This window comes from Ciconia boyciana, chromosome 4 (genome assembly GCF_034638445.1).
Source record: "Ciconia boyciana chromosome 4, ASM3463844v1, whole genome shotgun sequence".
In the NCBI taxonomy this organism is placed as follows: domain Eukaryota; kingdom Metazoa; phylum Chordata; class Aves; order Ciconiiformes; family Ciconiidae; genus Ciconia; species Ciconia boyciana.
Window position 1 is genome coordinate 68,340,318 of NC_132937.1, and position 19,806 is coordinate 68,360,123.

The 19,806-nt window shown below is 36.3% G+C and overlaps 1 protein-coding gene across 1 annotated transcript in view; it reads left to right on the plus strand.

Moving 5' to 3' along the window:
* Window positions 1–19,806, plus strand: part of FBN2 (fibrillin 2) — a 180,750-nt gene that overhangs the window by 152,312 nt on the left and 8,632 nt on the right. Inside the window, exons 44-61 of the mRNA XM_072859710.1 lie at window positions 313–438; window positions 718–843; window positions 2,731–2,847; window positions 4,790–4,918; window positions 5,230–5,349; window positions 8,730–8,855; window positions 9,092–9,244; window positions 9,821–9,886; window positions 10,176–10,301; window positions 10,408–10,527; window positions 11,811–11,933; window positions 12,354–12,485; window positions 13,147–13,272; window positions 15,687–15,893; window positions 16,594–16,719; window positions 17,326–17,448; window positions 17,600–17,716; window positions 18,383–18,511. Coding sequence (XP_072715811.1) covers window positions 313–438; window positions 718–843; window positions 2,731–2,847; window positions 4,790–4,918; window positions 5,230–5,349; window positions 8,730–8,855; window positions 9,092–9,244; window positions 9,821–9,886; window positions 10,176–10,301; window positions 10,408–10,527; window positions 11,811–11,933; window positions 12,354–12,485; window positions 13,147–13,272; window positions 15,687–15,893; window positions 16,594–16,719; window positions 17,326–17,448; window positions 17,600–17,716; window positions 18,383–18,511 — 2,292 coding nt within the window. The remainder of the gene's footprint in view (window positions 1–312; window positions 439–717; window positions 844–2,730; window positions 2,848–4,789; window positions 4,919–5,229; window positions 5,350–8,729; window positions 8,856–9,091; window positions 9,245–9,820; window positions 9,887–10,175; window positions 10,302–10,407; window positions 10,528–11,810; window positions 11,934–12,353; window positions 12,486–13,146; window positions 13,273–15,686; window positions 15,894–16,593; window positions 16,720–17,325; window positions 17,449–17,599; window positions 17,717–18,382; window positions 18,512–19,806) is intronic.

Genomic DNA, 19,806 nt, shown 5'->3' on the forward strand with positions numbered 1-19,806 from the left:
GCAAAGAGGAACATTTTTAATACAAAAACTAATTTCTTTAGGGAGACGTTCAAAATTGCAAAGCCACTTCAATGTGTAGTAAGTTGGATTCATAGGATCCTCCTTCATCCAAAAAGTGTGTTATGGATGAAATCGTATTGATTTTGCTTTTCTTTTGCCTTTACGGCACAGGAGGCTGGAGGTCAGAATATTCATGCTTTGTTGAGGACAAAAGGTTCATCTTGCACAAGATGGACAATACAGTCTAAATTCTAGGCAGAAGTAACTATCTTGTGGTTTCTGATGTCTGAACTATGACTCTTGGTATTTCAGATATTGACGAGTGCAGCAATGGAGACAATCTCTGTCAGAGAAATGCAGACTGTATCAACAGTCCTGGTAGTTACCGCTGTGAATGTGCTGCTGGTTTTAAACTTTCACCCAATGGTGCCTGTGTTGGTAAGAAATCAGTTGACTTTCCTCATCTGTTTGAATCTGTTTGTACCTAATCAATGGTATGTGCATGATTCTCTCCAAATCCTAACAGTAGTTTTGACCTTGAGGTGTATAGGCAAGAAGTTCCTATAAAATGAAGTTTTGTTACGATTCAAGTTTAGTTATGGATAATTTTGAGTCTGGTTTTAATAATAATAACAGATTGTAAAAACATGTTTGTGTAAAATGAATGAATAATAAAAGTCAATAATGTGTACCATCTGTTTTATATTTTTGTTATAGATCGCAATGAATGTCTGGAAATTCCTAATGTTTGCAGTCATGGTTTATGTGTGGACATGCAAGGAAGTTACCAGTGCATATGTCACAATGGTTTTAAGGCATCCCAAGACCAGACTATGTGCATGGGTATGGAAAGAAAATGCTTTTGTGTGTGGTTTGTTTGTTTTGGTTTTTTTTAAGGGGGAGGAGATGAGTCTAAATTTTTGAGGAGATTATAGTGACATTAAAAGACTGATTCATACGTTCTTGGATTTTTGTGAATAAAGTATGTGAAGTTGTCCTTGGAGTGGGTATATTAGTTTAAGGAAAAAAATCACAGTATTCTCAGATAGCTCCATGTTACTGAAGAATATATTAACGCCATTTTCACAAAAATACATCATAGTGGCTTATTTCACAGACGTTTCTAGGAGAAATCACAGAGTGATAGAGTTTGGAGATCAAAAAGACAGATTTTTCAATTATTTAGAAATTTCTTGAGTTCATGTTTCATTTAAAAAACAGAATCCCACATTTAATGTAACTTAAATCTATACTCATTTTGTGTTATAACGATGACATGATAGAGATGATAGAAGAAATAAGAAGATTGCAAAGTAAGAGTGTTTCTATTGTTCTTTTAGTGTTTCATAATCAGTTCTACAGGGTTTTAAAAAGAAAAGGTGACGTGTATGTGAATTTGGTTCCCTTTGAGAAAAATAGCCAAAAAATGATTTTGATTTTTGAAATAATGATCATCTAAATGTCAGTTCTAAGCTATAGAGAAGTTCAACGTCTTCTATAACATAGGCGTGTTCCAATTTCAACTTTAAACAGACATTTAAAACCTGTTCACATTGTATTACATGCTCATATATGCCTTGAGTCTTCTCATATTTGGACTAAATCACATTTGTCAAACCATCTGAGGAGGTTATTTGGGAAAGTGACTTGTGTTAACAATGCAAAATTTTGAGAGCCTGGTTACTCAAAACAGTAACTTAAATAATTAATAAGTAACTTAAAAAAACTAAAAGAGAGTAGATTTAGACTAGATATAAGAAAGACATTTTTTACAATGAGGGTGGTGAAACACTGGAACAGGTTGCCCAGGGAGGTGGTAGATGCCCCATCCCTGGAGACATTCAAGGTCAGGTTGGATGGCGCTCTGAGCAACCTGATCTGGTTGAAGATGTCCCTGCTCATTGCAGGGGGGTTGGACTAGATGACCTGTAAAGGTCCCTTCCAACCCAAACTATTCTATGATTCTAATTCTAAAACTAGTTCTAAAAATTTTGTAGTATGAAATACAAATCTAGACAATGATAGGTTATAGAAAAGATCCATAATCAAAATGTTTACCTTCTGTAAATAAATAAAATGTTTCACAAAGTCCACAAGAACTAGGAGAACAAGATCTAAATACCTTCCAAATCCCCATGAAACTCCAGAAATTACTGAAACACACAGCAAGAAACATTGAATTTTAGTGCCTTTTAAAAATGGATGTTTGCACGAGTTTGTAAGCAGTCGTTATAATTCTGGATGTAATATTGACATAATATATTTACATGTGTAAATGGATTTGTGAACAATGACACAAAACTCCTTTACACAGCATTTTCAACAGGCTTTCATGGGCTTAAGAGTAGAATATGTATATAAAATTTGAGATAGTTCCAGGGCTGTGATGCTCAATCCTTTGTACGAAGTTCTGATCACTAGTGTACATTAAGAAATTAAGAAATGTTGGTATGGAAAATAAAAGGACATAATGCTTTGAGATACTGCACATTAACTTACTTTTATCTTTGCATGTAAAAGTATCTTTTATTTTAAAATACATATTAAAAATGCATCATGTAACATCTTCCTGTCTGTACCGAGAAGCTGTAAAAATCAGTAGTGTAAACAGAAAATGTGACAGATGAAAGGAGAGACTGAGGTTTAGAATATTGTCACTGTGCACAGATAACTCATTAACACATACCTGGGTAAATCAGTTCCCACATACAGTTTTGTTTCTCTTTGCAGATGTTGATGAATGTGAACGCCATCCGTGTGGAAATGGAACTTGTAAAAACACGGTTGGATCATATAACTGCCTGTGTTATCCAGGATTTGAATTAACTCATAATAATGATTGTATGGGTAGGTGATGTAATCCAAACTTTATTTTCATTGCTGCTGGCTTGGTATGCCAAGGAGGATGGTATATAGTTAAAACTCAAACAGAAGACAGGTCAGGGTGTTAAGAAAGTTAATTGAGTACGGTAACTGATACTGTTACTGGACCTAGAGGTTAATCATTACTATAATTTTTAAACTAATTAAAAATTTTTTACTGGCCAGCTTGAGATAATGTAAACCCTAAATCTCTGGACCACTGAGGCAACCTTACAGTTCGCTGACATTTTAATGCAGCCCTCACCTCCCTTAGATTTCCTGGGTAATTACAGCACATGTCCTTGACTACTGGCACAGTCCATAGGCACCACTCGGATTAGGAATATATTACATCACACCACCAGTGTTGCCTCACGAATTTTAAATTATTTCTTTATTTCACAACGTTACTTGGCACTTGCACACAGTGTGAAAGAGGAAGCAGACCAGCAGTAAGAAAGCCAGTACAACTAATCTACCAAATCTGCTCTCCTAAGGTGAACTCTGCTTATACAGAGTTTATAGAGGCATTGCTGTTTCCTATTCCCTAAAGCACAGGACTAAACCACCAGAATATCTGATGGTTTTGGACGATTTAAATGCCTGGATACTTGTGATAAAGCAACTAAAATCTTTGTGGGCTGAGGAACAGGCTTGTAAGTCTCTGGAGATCCTCTCCCTTGTGCAGAGAGTAAGCCAAAAGAGAGGAAGGCTTTACATTCCTTCTTGCTACAGAAGGAAGACAGAACAAAGTCTACTGGTTCCTTTCTGGTTCAGGAGAGAACTAAAACATCTTAAATAAGTATTTTAAATCCTCTGCTTGTCCAGGAAAGAGAAAATGAAGAACTTGTTCAAGTAAGAAGAGTCTGCTGCCAAAGAATGGCACTGTTTGCCAAGGAGGTTCTTTCCCTTGGCAGTATAGCTGCCAATCTACTGCCAGGAGCATCCAGTGCCTCTGCTCCAGGCTGTGCCTTCAAGGAGGCCAAGGAGCCCAAGCTGACTCAGAGCCTTGGCTTTTTGTTAGCACTCCTCTTGACAGCTTGGAGAGCCTCCGGGCTTTCTTCCAAATTATCCCAGTCATTCAAAGCCAATTTAGCCCATCCCAATATACTTTGGAGGTATTTCTGCTTGTAGAACTGCAACACAGAAGAAATGCGCTATGGAATAAACTAGTAACACAGGCACGGCTGTACTGGCTGAAGCAGAAGGTACATCTGTTTCAGGAGTTGGTACTTAATGCTTCTGAAGAAGACCTTTTCAGTAAAACTGATGTTAGTCTTCATCATTCAAATTCAAGTATTGTAAAACAGTGAAGTGTAAGTTGTTCTTAGACCATGATGCTTATCCGATGTCCTTTTCATGTATTCTGACACTTTCTCATCTGTATTTTTCCTTATGAAGTGCTCTTTTAAGTCTGCATTATTAAAGTAACTCTACAAACTAATAAGCATTTTCAAACCTCATTTTCAGAACTGTTATGAAGGAGAAAATAATCCTGCGCAAAGCAAATGGCATGTTCCAAAATTTGAAAATGGCAAGGCAGGTTTTAGGAGGAAACTCGAGCGCATATAGATCGAGATAAAATCCAGAACACTCCATGTAACATTTTCTCTTCTGTGTCTGGAGTTAGTATCGTACAGTCACTTGGCAGTAATTGAATGTCTCCAGATGCAGTAGCTGAGGTAATGCTGCAAGTTTGAAAATTATAATACCTATAAAAAGAGAGTGTTGTTTAAATAGAACATATACCTTAATTCACTTGAGTGAGAGTTACTTTCCACTAGCTGTTAGCTGTTCCCTTGTTGCTGCAAGATTTGCCTTTTCCACATAAATACATATTGCAACTTGAGTGTGCTTATAACGTACTGTGTATATTATGCTGGGACTTAACTCTCGCTTCTGGGGCTTTATTTTGGTTTTCTAACAGATATTGATGAGTGCAGTTCCTTCTTTGGTCAGGTGTGCAGAAACGGACGGTGTTTCAATGAAATTGGTTCCTTCAAATGTTTATGTAATGAAGGATATGAACTTACTCTGGATGGCAAGAATTGCATTGGTATGTATGATACCACATGGAGATGTTAAAGTACTGATGAGCTGAAATAATCAAACTATTAGCTCCCATCTGGAGGGAAGCACCACAGTCTGAGTATCTAAGTATATAAAAAAAAAAAAGACAGTGAATCTAATGAAAACAGAATAGAAGTAACTGGGTTTTAGAACAGTTGTTGATCATCAAGCATTTAAATGCTTTAGAAAAAGAAAATTAGAAAAGAATCCTACAGTCTTTTTCATGAATAAGCCTGCTTTGTTTCTGTAAGAATTGCATGATTCTAAATCTTCCTTGATTCCATCTACTCTCCAAAGACACTAACGAGTGTGTGGCGCTACCTGGTTCATGCTCTCCTGGTACCTGTCAAAATTTGGAAGGATCATTCAGATGCATCTGTCCACCAGGATATGAAGTAAAAAGTGAAAGTTGTATTGGTAAGGCAAGTTGTAATTGTTGCTTCTGAACAATTTAAAAATTAGAAAAAGTATCTGGTTCTAATTTGGTGGAAAGTATTTTTACACCCTACTGTTTGTGAATGTTGCCTGACTTAAAATCACGGTGACAGGGAATAAGTAAGTAGGAAAAGTCTTCAGGAAGAGGTTTTAAAATTGGAATGCAAGATATTTTGTACTGTATTGTACTATATTTTGTACATTAACTTCTTCATTAATGCACACAAAAATATTTACTTTTCAAAAAAAATGGTAGTTTATCTTTCATTCACTTTTCTTTTTAAAATATCATTCATAAAATAAACCAGCCTGTGTACTGGATTTACAGAATGTCCACAGAAAGGTAATTATTGGCAATCAATGCATGAACTAAGCTTCTGGTTTCAGAGGGCTGTGATTTTTAAAAATCTTGATAAAATTGTGGAGCACATGGGAACAATTGCTTAAACTGGCTTCTTCTAACAACTGTTTTCTGATTTCATGTTTTGTATAATGTCTCGCAAGTGCTGAGATTCACAGGAGGAGGAAGAGAGTATAGCAGACCTTTCATCAGTTTGCACGTTCTTGTTTGTTCATATAAGTTTCGTTTAAAGCCTTGAATATTATTCAGGAACTGAATGTCACACAATTAATTAAGATTTGGTGTGGCAGCGAATGAGAAATAAATCCAGGTTACAATTCCTTTTTCCAGCAGACCAAAGCACAGGACTACTGTGAATTTATTGGGCATTTAAATCAACTGTGTGGGGCACCTGGCAAGGAAGGTGCACCCAACTAGTTTTAGGTAGCTAACCTGGAAGCCTTAGGTTTCTGCATGATCAGAGGACAGAGTAAGCACCTGTCTCTCCACTGTGACTATACTAAGAAGCCTGGTTTTCAGCTTAAATGACTGAAGTTAGCTGGCATGACACCCCAGACACACATTCATCCAAATAACTCCCAATAATAAATGAGCAGCTTGTCCTTGTATGGACTGTAGAAAACACTGGTGAGGACGTAAAGATTTGGCCTATAGCCACCTAATCTCTATGGCTGCAGGAACTGGATCACAGGAACCTTTTTGATTTTTTGTCTTGAACAATAGGATGTATTTTCTAAGCCCCAAAGTTCTCTCATCCTTTTGTATCATGCCACCATATTCAGTTTGCCTGCCAACTTCTTGGTTTCTTTTGGCAGCTGCTGTTTCCATATTGGCAATTATGTCTGAGATGAATTCAAGTCACCTACAGTTGTAAAATCATGAATTTAAAATGAAAACTTTTGGTTTTCCAGGAATATCACTGTTTATGGCCACTTTAGTATCCTGACAGAACCTCTTGATGTTTTTGACAGCATCAATGACTGCCAAACAGATTTTTGCCCAAACTGAGTAAAAAGGACTTAATTTCATCCTTTTTCTTCATTCTGCCATGCGTCCAGAAAATTTGCAGCTAAAGTTCCTAGAAAATGCCTAGATAATCACGTGTGATTGTACTAATATTTTGATTAATATTATGACAGCTCTTGCAACATACGTTCCCCATTACTTCTACTGATCTTATATGCAAACAGCTTTCTGAGAATTCATTACTTCTGTCTGTAATGTGAAGGTTGGCAATGGCTAGATTACTTTTTGAGCTCAGGGTGATTATATGCAGGAGAAACCAAAACAGATGGGAGCCACAGAAAAATTCTTAGTTTTCACCTACCCATTTAATACATTTCCTTTCATTTTATGGGAATGAAGGGGAGAGGACTTGTTTGCTTCCACAGTCTGGCTAGTCACTTGTTCATCATGGGCACAAAAAGAGTTTCCTCCACTAGTCCCAAGCCATTCATTACAGTAATAATCAGAACTTCAGAAGAGCAGTTTTTCCATCCCATTAATGCAGCTGAATTGCTGAGCTTTGTATATTAGCAACTGCCACACTAACTGGGAAATTAATTACCTTTTTTTCACTGAAATAAGCTGACTTAAAATGCTTCACATAGTAAGAGCCTGTCCATGGGAAGCTACTGCAGAGTTTGGTCATATGCCACATTATGCTACAGTGATTTGTTCATGTGCTATACCTAACGGTTACTTCTGAAAATGGGACTCAAGAATCTTTTTCTCAGAAGTAATGCCATTTACTCATTTTTCAGAAGTAACGTCTCAGAATCTATTCCTACCTGACTCTTCCATCACTCCACTTATATTTTCCTAGTGATAACGATTGTATTTCCATTGTTTCCTTATCTGCTAAATACAGGTCAGCTTTCTAAGATTCAGTATAACAGAGAGTCCAACAAATATCAGGAACAATGGCGCTACAAATTTGTGACTCAACATCCATGAAGCTTACTTCATGGAGAATACCTGTTCCTGCCTACACTTTGATTAAGATCAACATGGATATTATTGTAGAATGTTTATACAGCCATAGGTCTCTGTAATAGTTAATATCCCTTACTGAAAGACTCAGGAGGGGTTGTACTGGCGGTATTGCTTTGAAGATTATTAAAATACACTTCAGAATTTATTAAATTATAATCACCTTTTCAAAGTACTTTAGCAGTGAGGCTTATCTCTTCTGTCAGTGTTTGCAGACTAGAATAAATTAAAATATAGTTTAAAATAATAGATAGGAAAAATTGAAGATCTATTAATGTATTACTTTTCTTACTTTATCTGTTGTCTATATAGATGCAGGATACGCAGCCTGATGCTGTTTGAGCTGCACAATTTTACGAGCACTTGGTGTTTATATTAAGTACTCTTTTATTTTGGTTTAAGTTTTTAATAATTATAAACAGATCTCTATTTCAGAAAATTTAAATCTCACATTTAAGTAGTCATAGCAATATATTCTAAATTGTTCAACTGAGTAGGAAAAAATTTTAAATAACATAGCAAGAGTGGCTGTGGAAGACTGGTAAATATAAATCTGAATATATAAATATAATCATAGACCTCCCTCTACTAATAACTAGCTATAGTTTCAGTTCAAGAATCAATCAGCATGAAAAAAGCCCACCTTTCATTACAAGAGCCCCCAACATACAGATTTTTAAAAATTCATCTTTGGATGTTTTATGTTTACAGAAAAATATTTTTCTTATCAGAAACAGATCTTCTCTGTTTCAGTCTGAAAGCATTTATTTAATGTTTATATTATAAATATGACAAAGAAGAGGGAATGGTATTTGGAGAGGGAAGTGCATGCCAGTGAAACGCTCTAATTTGAAGGAGTTAGTGGAACCTTCAGGCTGCTTTATCTCTTGGGTGCTTTATTGGAGGAACACCTCCTGCTGAAGTTAAATAAATAAATGAACAATCTTTCTTAACCAAGGAGTTCACAGCCATTGGGGTTACGGTGAACCTCGTCTCCTTTAATTTACAGATATTAATGAGTGTAACGAGGATCCCAACATCTGTCTCTTTGGCTCTTGTACGAACACTCCAGGAGGTTTCCAGTGCATCTGTCCTACAGGTTTTGTGCTGTCTGATAATGGACGGAGATGTTTTGGTAAGTTAATGATTAAGGAATGTAATAACTTATTCTAACACATAACAGATACTCTGTAGCATGAGTTAAAAGGGACCTCTGCAGGTCCCTTCCAAACTATGCCCTTATGAGGGTTGGAACGTGCTTTCAAAATAGTATGAAAAATACAGGCCTAATGTTATCCTTTCAGGGCTAGACAGTCATCATCTAACCAGGTAGGAGGTGCTAGCTCCACATAACTGTATTTTCTTTTTTAGATACTCGCCAGAGCTTCTGTTTCACTAACTTTGAGAATGGGAAATGCTCAGTGCCAAAGGCTTTCAACACCACAAAGGCAAAGTGTTGCTGCAGTAAAATGCCAGGAGAAGGATGGGGTGATCCTTGTGAGCTCTGTCCAAAGGAAGAAGAAGGTACACATCAAGATTTAAAATAAAGCCTTTTTAGGTGGGAGAAAAGGAAGAGCACATTTGTGTTGTACCTTTTTGATCATTAGGAGGAGAGATCTTTTTGGCATTGTCTTTTAACAGCCTTTTCTAGAACCATTTTCAGGTCAACAAAAGGAACAAAATTAAATAGAAGAAACCACAGAAAAACAGAAATACTGAGTTGTTGGTTTTGCTCTGTAGAGAAATGAACTAGTATCCTCCATTAGTAGATCTAGCCTGCTTTAGACAAAAGAGAAGAGCAAAATGGGACAGTGCCAAGAATCCCTGAAGTAATCAACAGTTTTTAGTTCTTGGTTTTCTCCAAGCACAGAAAGGGGAAGGCACCAAGCACGGGCATGCAGAAGCTCAATGAGTTCTAGTCCTGCTTCCCTGACGTAGAGACAGTGTTACTTTTGCATCTGGCAAGACAGAGTAATGACTGTCATTTAAACAGTTGACACTTTTGAAAAGTGTGATACAGAAGATTTTTGGATGGCTTTAACCATCTGTCATGGTCCTCTCTCTCACTCATTCTTTTTTTAAAAAAACATACTTCTACAGTTGCTTTTCAGGACCTGTGTCCATATGGTCATGGAACTATTCCTGGAATTGATGATACACGTGAAGGTAGGTAGTCTTTGTCCTGATAATTTAAAAAAAAAACCCTATTTATACTTAAAACTAGACTTGGATATTATAGTGTGTGATGGCTTACTCCCCACAGCCCCAGGTGACAAGAGGCTGACCTTTAATAAATGTGGACCATTATGAAATGATAGTTAAAAGATTACCTCTGAAATTGCATTGCTAAAGACAAACAGAATAGGGCACTTAGTTTTTTTAAAACGCTTTTTTAAGACTTGATACATCAGAAATGCATCAGCTAAGTGGTTGCTAATATATTCCTGCTTTTTAGATGTCAATGAATGCCTTGAAAGCCCAGGGATTTGCTCAAATGGTCACTGCATCAATACTGATGGATCATTCCGCTGTGAGTGCCCCATGGGATACAACTTAGATTACACTGGAGTACATTGCATTGGTGTGTCCATATTTCATAAATTATAAGAATTGTAACACTTGAATTTAAAACACAGTTTGAAACGTGTCCCAGTTCTCTTCAGTTTGCATGTATTCATTATTTACAGATACTGATGAATGTTCAATTGGCAACCCATGTGGAAATGGTACATGCACTAACATGATCGGCAGTTTTGAGTGCAACTGTCATGAAGGATTTGAGCCAGGCCCAATGATGAATTGTGAAGGTAACTTGTCCTCTTTTATTTTTTTTTCCTTTAGTTTTTGTCCAGTGCTCAGTATTCAAATTACTTTATTAACCAGGCCTTTGGTGCTATAATAACTAGGAGGAAAAAAAGTTTCTCTACTTGAAATATGTAATTGAAGAAGAAGTCCTGAACTGATTTAAGCAGTATTTTTAGTTTATCACAGGATTTCCCAAACTGCATGTTGTGGTGTGTTACATTATTCATCTGTTTTTTGGAAGGGGCGGGGGACGATGGGGACAGGGTGGGGAACAGTAACTGTTGAGCCCTCAAAATATCCTCATACACTGTATAGCTAACCATAGCAAAAATGCCTGAATTTGCAGAGCGTTTTTCATAATTGAGGCAGAGCAGTTATGAACTGACCCACTCATCACCGTTACAGTAACAAGTGAGTTATACTGAACATAATAAACTGAAGTCAGACCACTGGACCATCTGGTCCATTATTTCATCCTTTACAGTCAAAATGCTAATTCAGCATACAAGCATGACTAACAACTTTCTGCAGCTCACTTTCTCTAATACAAGAGCTGAGGATATAGGGAAAATATGCTGTCAACTGGGAATGCATCCCTGCAGAGTGGGTTTAGTAGCCAGTTATGGATCTGTTGTCCAAGAATCTGTACAGTACAGTCTTGAATCCGCTGATACCATCTGCCTCCACAGCCTCTTGTGGCAGCAAGATCCAGAATGTCACTACTCTCACTACTTAGAGGAGTATTTTATTTCATCTGTTTTAAACTAATCCCCTATTAGTTTCATTAAGTACCTTTTATTTTCCATTAAGTACCATTATTACCATTAACTACCTTTATTACATAGTGTGGGATTTGTGTACAACCATTCTGCTCTCATCAGATGCTGATCAGGATGCTTCTTACAAATTATGTATTTTATGAATCGTAATTAGTTTGCTTTCTGAAGCAAGAATTCATTTTTTTGGAGTTGGGAAAAAAGCTGGTATCTCTCATCACACAAAAATATATTAAAAAATGATCATATAATAAAAATCTGAAATAGGCCTGTCCCAACTTGCCATTCTAAGCTCAAGTAGTTCCATATTTATTATGCCATTTTATTTAAGCAGAGCTTTGTTCAATTTTCTCTGGCTAATCAAAACCAAACATCCACAAGTTTCTGGTTTGAATTACTACATTTCTGATACTTTTGAGCTGACAAGAGAAGCACACGTATAAGAAAACCTTCTTGGTGATTGTTTTAAAACTTAGTGGAGAATGATTATTTTGTTCCTTTCTGTTCAGATATAAATGAGTGTGCCCAAAATCCCTTGCTGTGTGCTTTTCGTTGTATCAACACTTATGGTTTCTATGAATGCACGTGTCCAGTCGGCTATGAACTAAGAGAAGACCAAAAGATGTGCAAAGGTAATGACGGCTGTATAAACTTTTCCCCAACTTCCATCACCCTGCACTGGCTAAAGCATAATCCATATATTTCTGTGCATCTTGCATTCATCCTCTCAGAGGAATGTAGCAAACAGCCCGGCAGATGATGATTTACTCTTTCAGAACTCATGTAAGACCAGTATCTAGTGTTTTTGTTATCTAGTGTACCCCCTGATGGGGATTGTAAAGCCAAGAGGGTCACAATGGTGAGGTTCATCTTTAACATGACAAGATGATACAGCTCACAAAGATTAAGACAGCTGCAATTAAGCATAGCTCTCAGATTTTTCTTCAGTTAGTTAGGGAAGTCTGTATGTCCTTTTTCTTGAGAAAGTGCTAGTTGCTTCAGTAACTGAAGCTACTAGAAGGAAGTTCAAACACAAAATACATTTTTTCCAGATCTAGATGAGTGTGCTGAAGGTCTCCATGACTGTGAATCAAGAGGCATGATGTGCAAAAATTTGATTGGTACCTTCATGTGCATTTGTCCTCCTGGAATGACCCGGAGACCTGATGGAGAAGGCTGCACAGGTAAAGTTTAGAAAGGGAAGAAGACATCTACTGAAATACAAACAAGCAAACACATGAAAAATTCTCTCTGTATGTATATAATAAACTAGAAACTTTTTTGCCATGTAATGCTGCCTTTAAATCACCTGAGGTTTCTCTGAGGTTTTATTTTAAGCATCTGTAAAGGTGTGTAATGGCTTACAGTATCTGTGCCATTAGCTATGGAAGAAAATACACTAAGATTATAAACTGTTTCAGAGAAATGATGTGTGGACTGAAATGTGACTGATTGCAAAGAGGTCAAACATATTCAGAGACTCTTAATGATTACAAAGTGAAAATTTGTTACTCAAATCATGCATGTATTCCAATTTTATTTAAATGTTAATTGCCAGGTAAAAGTTATGGCTAGAACTTGCTCTGCTGCAAGTGTTTCCTGCTTCTTCTTATAAGTTGCGAAAAACATACAAGGATTTAAGCTTTCATCCTAGGATGCAGGACATAAGGAATGGAATAGGATAGTGTTATTAGGAAAGTCCTTTCCAGGCTTAATCAGTTGTTGATTTTCCACTTCGTGCAAATATTTTTCAAATATTACACAGAATAATCAATTCATTCTATGAGTCTGATATATTGTCTTGTAAAAATTTTTTAAAATTTTTTTTCCTATATTTTTGTAAAGATGAAAATGAATGCCGCACCAAGCCCGGTATCTGTGAAAATGGTCGTTGCATGAATATTATTGGGAGCTACCGATGTGAATGTAATGAAGGATTCCTGTCAAGTCCATCAGGCATTGAATGTCTTGGTAAATGCCTCCTTTGTATACATTTCATCTTACATTGATGTATAACAGATGCAGAGTGTAAATTAGGCTTCTGACTACCTAACAGCTCTCATTTACAGAAATTAAATAATGATCCTTATTACTTAAACAATGATATGATATTAAATAAGGATAGGAATGAGGAGCATCTTGAGAATGTCAGCTTAGTCTATCAATCAGGGGCCTCACACAGAAGTGTCTAAATTCCAAAGGACATAAAAATGGTGCTGAGCAACACTATACAGACAAAATAAAGGTATTTTTAAAGAAGCAGAATTTAGTTACCTTAGATAGATAAAAAACTGGGATGCAGAGCAAAATTAAATGTTTGCATATTCAGAACACAATAGTAAGCACCACAGTACTGCAACTAGGCATCTGAATTTTCTGTACCTTTAATTCAGACAGTGATTATGAATACAAAATACTAGGATTTCACAAAAAAATTGCAAGATATATTAAAAAGTTTTGAGGCAGGCCTGCATGTTAAATGCTGATGAAGGGTTTTATATTCATCAAACTGTATTTCCTTTTCAATATGTTCAGACTTGTCATTTGCACTGTAAAATTATTTGTTCCCTTTTTAGAAATCAAACAGAACTGCAAAACCTTACTTTATCATAATCAGTGTTCAAGTCTAGGCACTTCAAAGTGTTTCACAATACTGAAACTGTATGAGTATTTATTAGTATTCTTGCATCAAAAATACTTGTAGATTCTTGCATCAAAAATACTTGTATATTATCTTATGTAAGTACTATAAAACCAGCTCCCTGTAAATTGTCATCAGTAGTGTGCTGACTTCATGGCAAAGCAATAACATTGGAAGTGCAGGGTATTTCCTAACGATTAAGACCAGATGGGAAGAAGATGCTGCAGTCTATTAACCCAGCCAGTCATTAATGCCAAGGAAATACCCTGCTTGGAGGTCATTATTGCTTTCTTATATTTACTATATTGTTTTCTTACTATTTTCTGAAAACTATGCTTTGGATTAGTTTGCTCATTGCTGCATTTCCTTTAGGGTTTCGTGGGTCAGAAATTACAATGAACAATGAGTCTGGCAGAAACGAAGTATTTCTTCAGAACTAAAGCACAAACATTAAGTCTTAGATTACATGATTTTAAATATATTGTGCAAACCTTTATATTCTGTTCACATTAAAATTTATTCCACATCTCAAACTGAGGACAAAGCATTATATGTTCTTGAAGTTGTAATGTGCATAAAGACCTGCACAATATACCTATCCAGGAGAACAGAAATTTGCTGAGTCTTGCAAATTACTACAGCAAACGTGCTGTCTCACACAACTGACACTTTCAGTGAGGACAGCTTTATTTGATGTAAACAGTTAAATTACTGGGCACCCAAAGTAAGTTTTGCCTAAAGCCAAAGTTCACATTTTACCTGATTCATGTAGGAAATGTACAGATTCTACTCCTTATACTTGTAAAAGAGAAGGTCAGCTGGGTGTTGATACATACACACATTCTGAGGGATCTGAAGGATTTTAACTTTCACCTTTAAGAGAAAAAAATAAAATATTTAATTTAAAAACATAAGTGTCTGTCAGACCATAGTTGACAATGTCTCCATTTTAATTAACAAATACGACAGGTGACATAGCCTATTTAGAAGATACCATCTCTGCCAAATTTAGAGTTTCCATTAGCACTGGAAGCTGGGATCTCTGCTCTCCTCAGCTGCCTGTTTGAAGGAAACTTGTAGGAGCTTAATGACTCGGAAATTTTGCTCCTCTTTCATGATTGACAGGTATTAACCAAAAGGTTTACAAATTAAGGAAAATAGAATTAGAAAGGGTCAGATCAACAGTAAGTCCATAGAAATCTTCACACACACACATAAAAACTAGGAGTGCCGCTGGAAGAGTACTGAGTTCTATAGACACTTTTAAGTGCTAAGGATTTTGTCATTTAAACCACATCAGGATAATTACAGATGATCAGACATACTGTTTTGGCCAGTAAAACAAACAAAACAAACTTCTAACCCCACTCCAAGTAAATCGTTCAAATGCAAGCCAAACATGGGCAGCTTAAGTGGAAGCTCAGTTTGGCCCGCAGCCTGTTTTACTATTAAGCAAGCTCACCAGATATGCCCCAAGGCACAACTTTCCTAGAAGTAAAACTCTTACCCAACTAATGCAGGTACTGAACTTTAGGGTGTCTGGAATACACTTGGAATGGCAGCAGATTATCAGAAGACACAACAAATCTGAAAGGCTAAGTCAAAACAGACTTCACAGACTGGTTGCTAATAATCTTCTAGTGCTTGCATGTGTTGACAAAGAGCCAGAATACTACATCAGATGCTTAATGCATCAGATGTTTATCTCCTACTCTTTCTTGATCTCTCTACTTCTTCCTTACAGATAATCGCCAAGGGTTTTGCTTTGCTGAAGTTTTACAGACAATGTGTCAGATGGCTTCAAGCAGCCGGAATCTTGTCACTAAATCTGAGTGCTGCTGTGATGGAGGCCGGGGCTGGGGTAACCAGTGTGAGCTCTGTCCGCTTCCCGGAACCACCCAATATAAAAAACTCTGTCCTCACGGACCAGGCTATACTACAGATGGAAGAGGTATTTGCAGGGATGAAAAGAGGCAGAAAAGGGGAAAAGAATATGCTCACGTATTTAAGAAAATGCAGAATTCTCTTTGAAGTTCCTTTGAAGAATTTCCTCTGAAACAACAGTTTGATTTTTCAAATGCTGCTGAGAGACCAGAAATTAAAAACACCTTTAAACAGTAGCTGCAACCAGAATACTCACAGCTGTGCAGAATTTTCAGGGTTGGGATCTAAAACAGGAGGTACCAACCAGTAACTGAAAGCTAGAAATGACCCCAAAGCTTTTGTATGCTGAAAAGCTGCATACATGGCAAAGGCAACAACAGTTGTTCTAACAACAGTTGGACTGAATGCTTTGCAGTGACTATTTCCACACAGAAAGTGGAAGCTAACATACATTTTTAAATTCTGGTGAAAAATTTTTTACATCATCTAACTGGTCAATAAGAAAATTCACTTCTATGGGGTTTGTATTTTGAGTTAGCAAAACTGGAACCTGATTACCCAATGAAATAGCAGGAAGGTTTTGATACAAAAAACAATAATGAAGGTTTGAAGGATGTTTGAGTTTGAATTCAGATCCATTTTTAAAGCAACAGAAAGGGTAAAGTTCCTATCAGAAGCATGATTATGAGGAACTGTGCAAAACTGGAAGAGAAGAAAAAAGTTGAATTTAAAACTAATAGATGACATATTTAATATTTTCTGTACAGATATTGATGAATGTAAGGTCATGCCAAACCTGTGTAGAAATGGACAGTGTATTAACACTATGGGGTCCTTCCGATGCTTTTGCAAAGTTGGCTATACCACTGACATAAGCGGCACATCTTGTATTGGTAAGATTCAGCATCTTAATCCTCAGTTATTTTTTTAATTGGTACATAATGACATATCAACTTCTGTAAACATCTGTATCAAACCAGTTTTTTATCTTTATCTCTTTTATCTCTTTTCTATCTTTCTTTTCCTAATACACACTTCTATTTTTGTATTTCATTTGGGGAAACTGAGAAACAAGCTGTACTGGCAATATTCCTGCAGTAGAATGAGCACCGAAATATGTTTCAGCTGTATAACCATTTTGACTGACAAACCAGCTCATTACTTTGTCGTCTACATTTTCCCACTTTTCTGTTGGTTAACACATATAAGTATACCATAGTATGCCCCAAAATAAATACTTTGTCCTTAGATGAAAATACTAATGCCACTGTCACTCTAATACATTATGCTTCCAAGACACTCAGTTTGTTACTGTAGTGTCAACTCCATAGAAACTCCACAGCAACACATCCATGGAGGAAGAAATAGGAACTCTGAACAAATGTAAATTGGGGACTTTTTCTACAAACATTTTTCTCTTAAATATAGTGCTGTTTAGAAAGCACCCTTCAAAGACAAAGAAATCAGTACAACAGATACTTAACAGTTTCTCTCTTTAGATCTTGATGAGTGTTCCCAGTCTCCTAAACCATGCAATTTTATCTGCAAGAACTCAGAAGGGAGCTATCAGTGCTCATGTCCTCGGGGGTACATCCTTCAAGAAGATGGAAAGACATGTAAAGGTAAAGACAGTTATACACAGTAACTTTTAATTTTGTTGCACCTTGACTTAAAAGGAAATAGTTTTGAAGTGTAGTTTTTTTATCAAGTTAGACTAAATGTACCTCTTTTTTTGTTGACTTCCGTTAAGACAACAACATCTCTTACTTTCAGATCTTGATGAATGTCAAACCAAACAACACAATTGTCAGTTTCTCTGTGTCAACACCCTTGGAGGCTTCACATGCAAATGTCCACCTGGTTTTACGCAACATCACACAGCTTGTATTGGTAAGAAAAACATTAGTTTTCTTGCATCAGTTTTTCTGTAAGAACAACATTCTCAGTTCTCATTAATTTCTTTTGCTCTGTGTAAACAGTAATAATAAGGAGCAATAATGTCAGCAGTCTAGAAAACAGATTTTGAAAAGCAACAATTGTAGCTGAAGAAAAATAGTCTATCCACCATTTGTATTGTCTTGCTTAGTAAACAGTTTTACATATTTAATATATTATTATATTCTAAGTGTAACCACATGGAGACAAATGGGTAAAGTATTACAATCTGATTTAAAATGTAGTTAAACAAAAACAGACTACATTTGCTTTTTTAATAGATACAGATGTCTTTAGATCTTAAGCATATGTATGAATCTTGCCAACTCAAACTATTTTAGCTCAGCTAATACGGAAATGCAGCATTTTTCCACTGTCAGCAATTACTTACCTGGGTCTTTTGCACTCATAATTAAATTACAACTTGCACTTTGAATTTATTAATTACTCACAGATCTGCATGAGTCATCAGGTCATCTAACATTTAAATATGAAAAGGTACATTTTCAAAATAAACTGTTGCAGCTCTGTGGATTTCAACCTCTTACAAAATGTTATATGAACATGTCTAAAATCATGCCACAGGGTGTACCAACCTTCTCTCTCCTTTGCATTTTTAAGATAACAATGAATGTGGTTCTCAGCCATCACTTTGTGGATCAAAAGGAATTTGCCAAAACACCCCTGGAAGTTTTACCTGTGAATGTCAAAGGGGATTTTCTCTGGATTCTACTGGATTAAACTGTGAAGGTAACTAGCAAAGGTCAAATTTTTTTATGGTGCAAATGCTTACTTCTGTGTCTAGTGAATCCTGTGATATCAAAGACAGATAAAACAGAGCACCAGCCATAGTAAACGTAAATGTCAAAAAGAAATAGGAATGTATTTGAGTAATTTTAAGCATAATTGTATGTTAGAACATACTGCCTGAGTAATTTTTACACAAATCAGAATAAGAAGTGACTTTTTAGCTGAACTCTTGAACAACTGTTTCCAGGCTGCCATTTCAAGTTCACATAGGTTTATGCATCTAAAAGTCTAGTTGTTTCTTCTTATTAATTTTCATTTTTGTACAGTCTAAACAGAATGTCTCTACAAGTTTTGTTTCAGCTAATTGTAATCATGCACCTGAGGGTATCTAAGATTAGATTCTAAATTCCGTACTTTAAGTCATCTACCATAGAGATACACATTCAGAAAGGTAATTCACTACAGTTAAAATACAAATTGTATTGTTGAACTTCATGTCTCTCTGCTGGCCCAAAAGGGAGCCCCAGTCAGGAAATCTCTATCAGAGAGCTCCAGACTCTCAGTGGGCCTCAGATATTGAGCAAAGGAGAAATTAAATGGCAGTACTAGGCCATCTGGCTGCTGAGAATTAGAAGTGCAGAGCTATACGTGCACAAATTTATGACATCTCAAAATGTCAGCTACCTTGATACAGCGTTTAAAACAGAAATTCATATTTAGAGCCTATTTCTAGAGTAACAGTGCAGAATATACACAGCCAGAGGTTTTAGAAAGCATTACCTTCTGTCGGATTACTTTGTTCTCATAAAGTAGATACATCCTTATTGTGTACTTTACCCAGCATCTACGAAACAAACACTAAATTACACATATCAAAGCATTCACAAGATACGTACACAACTAGCACATCAGAACTGCTCTGTATGCCATTACTGATAAAATGACAGCTTTCTGTTCCTGGCACGATGTTTTTCTGCACCTGAGGCTTTGGGACATCACAATTCCCTTAAATTTGTTTCAAACTGTGGACAACTAGAGTGTAATGTAGAATCTGTGATATCATGTATGATTTTTTATTTTCTACTAGAACTGCATACTGTACCTGACACATCAGGCTGCTTACAATCTATTTATTTCTTACAGCAGACACTATTTCACATGACTGAGTTTTTACATTTTGTTTTTAGTTTGTGGCTTTCTCCTTTATTTACACAAACCTCAGAGACTTTTTAGATGGCTTTTTCTTTTTAGTTGCAAAGGTAAGCACTTACATCCAAATTTGGCCTGTATTCCTC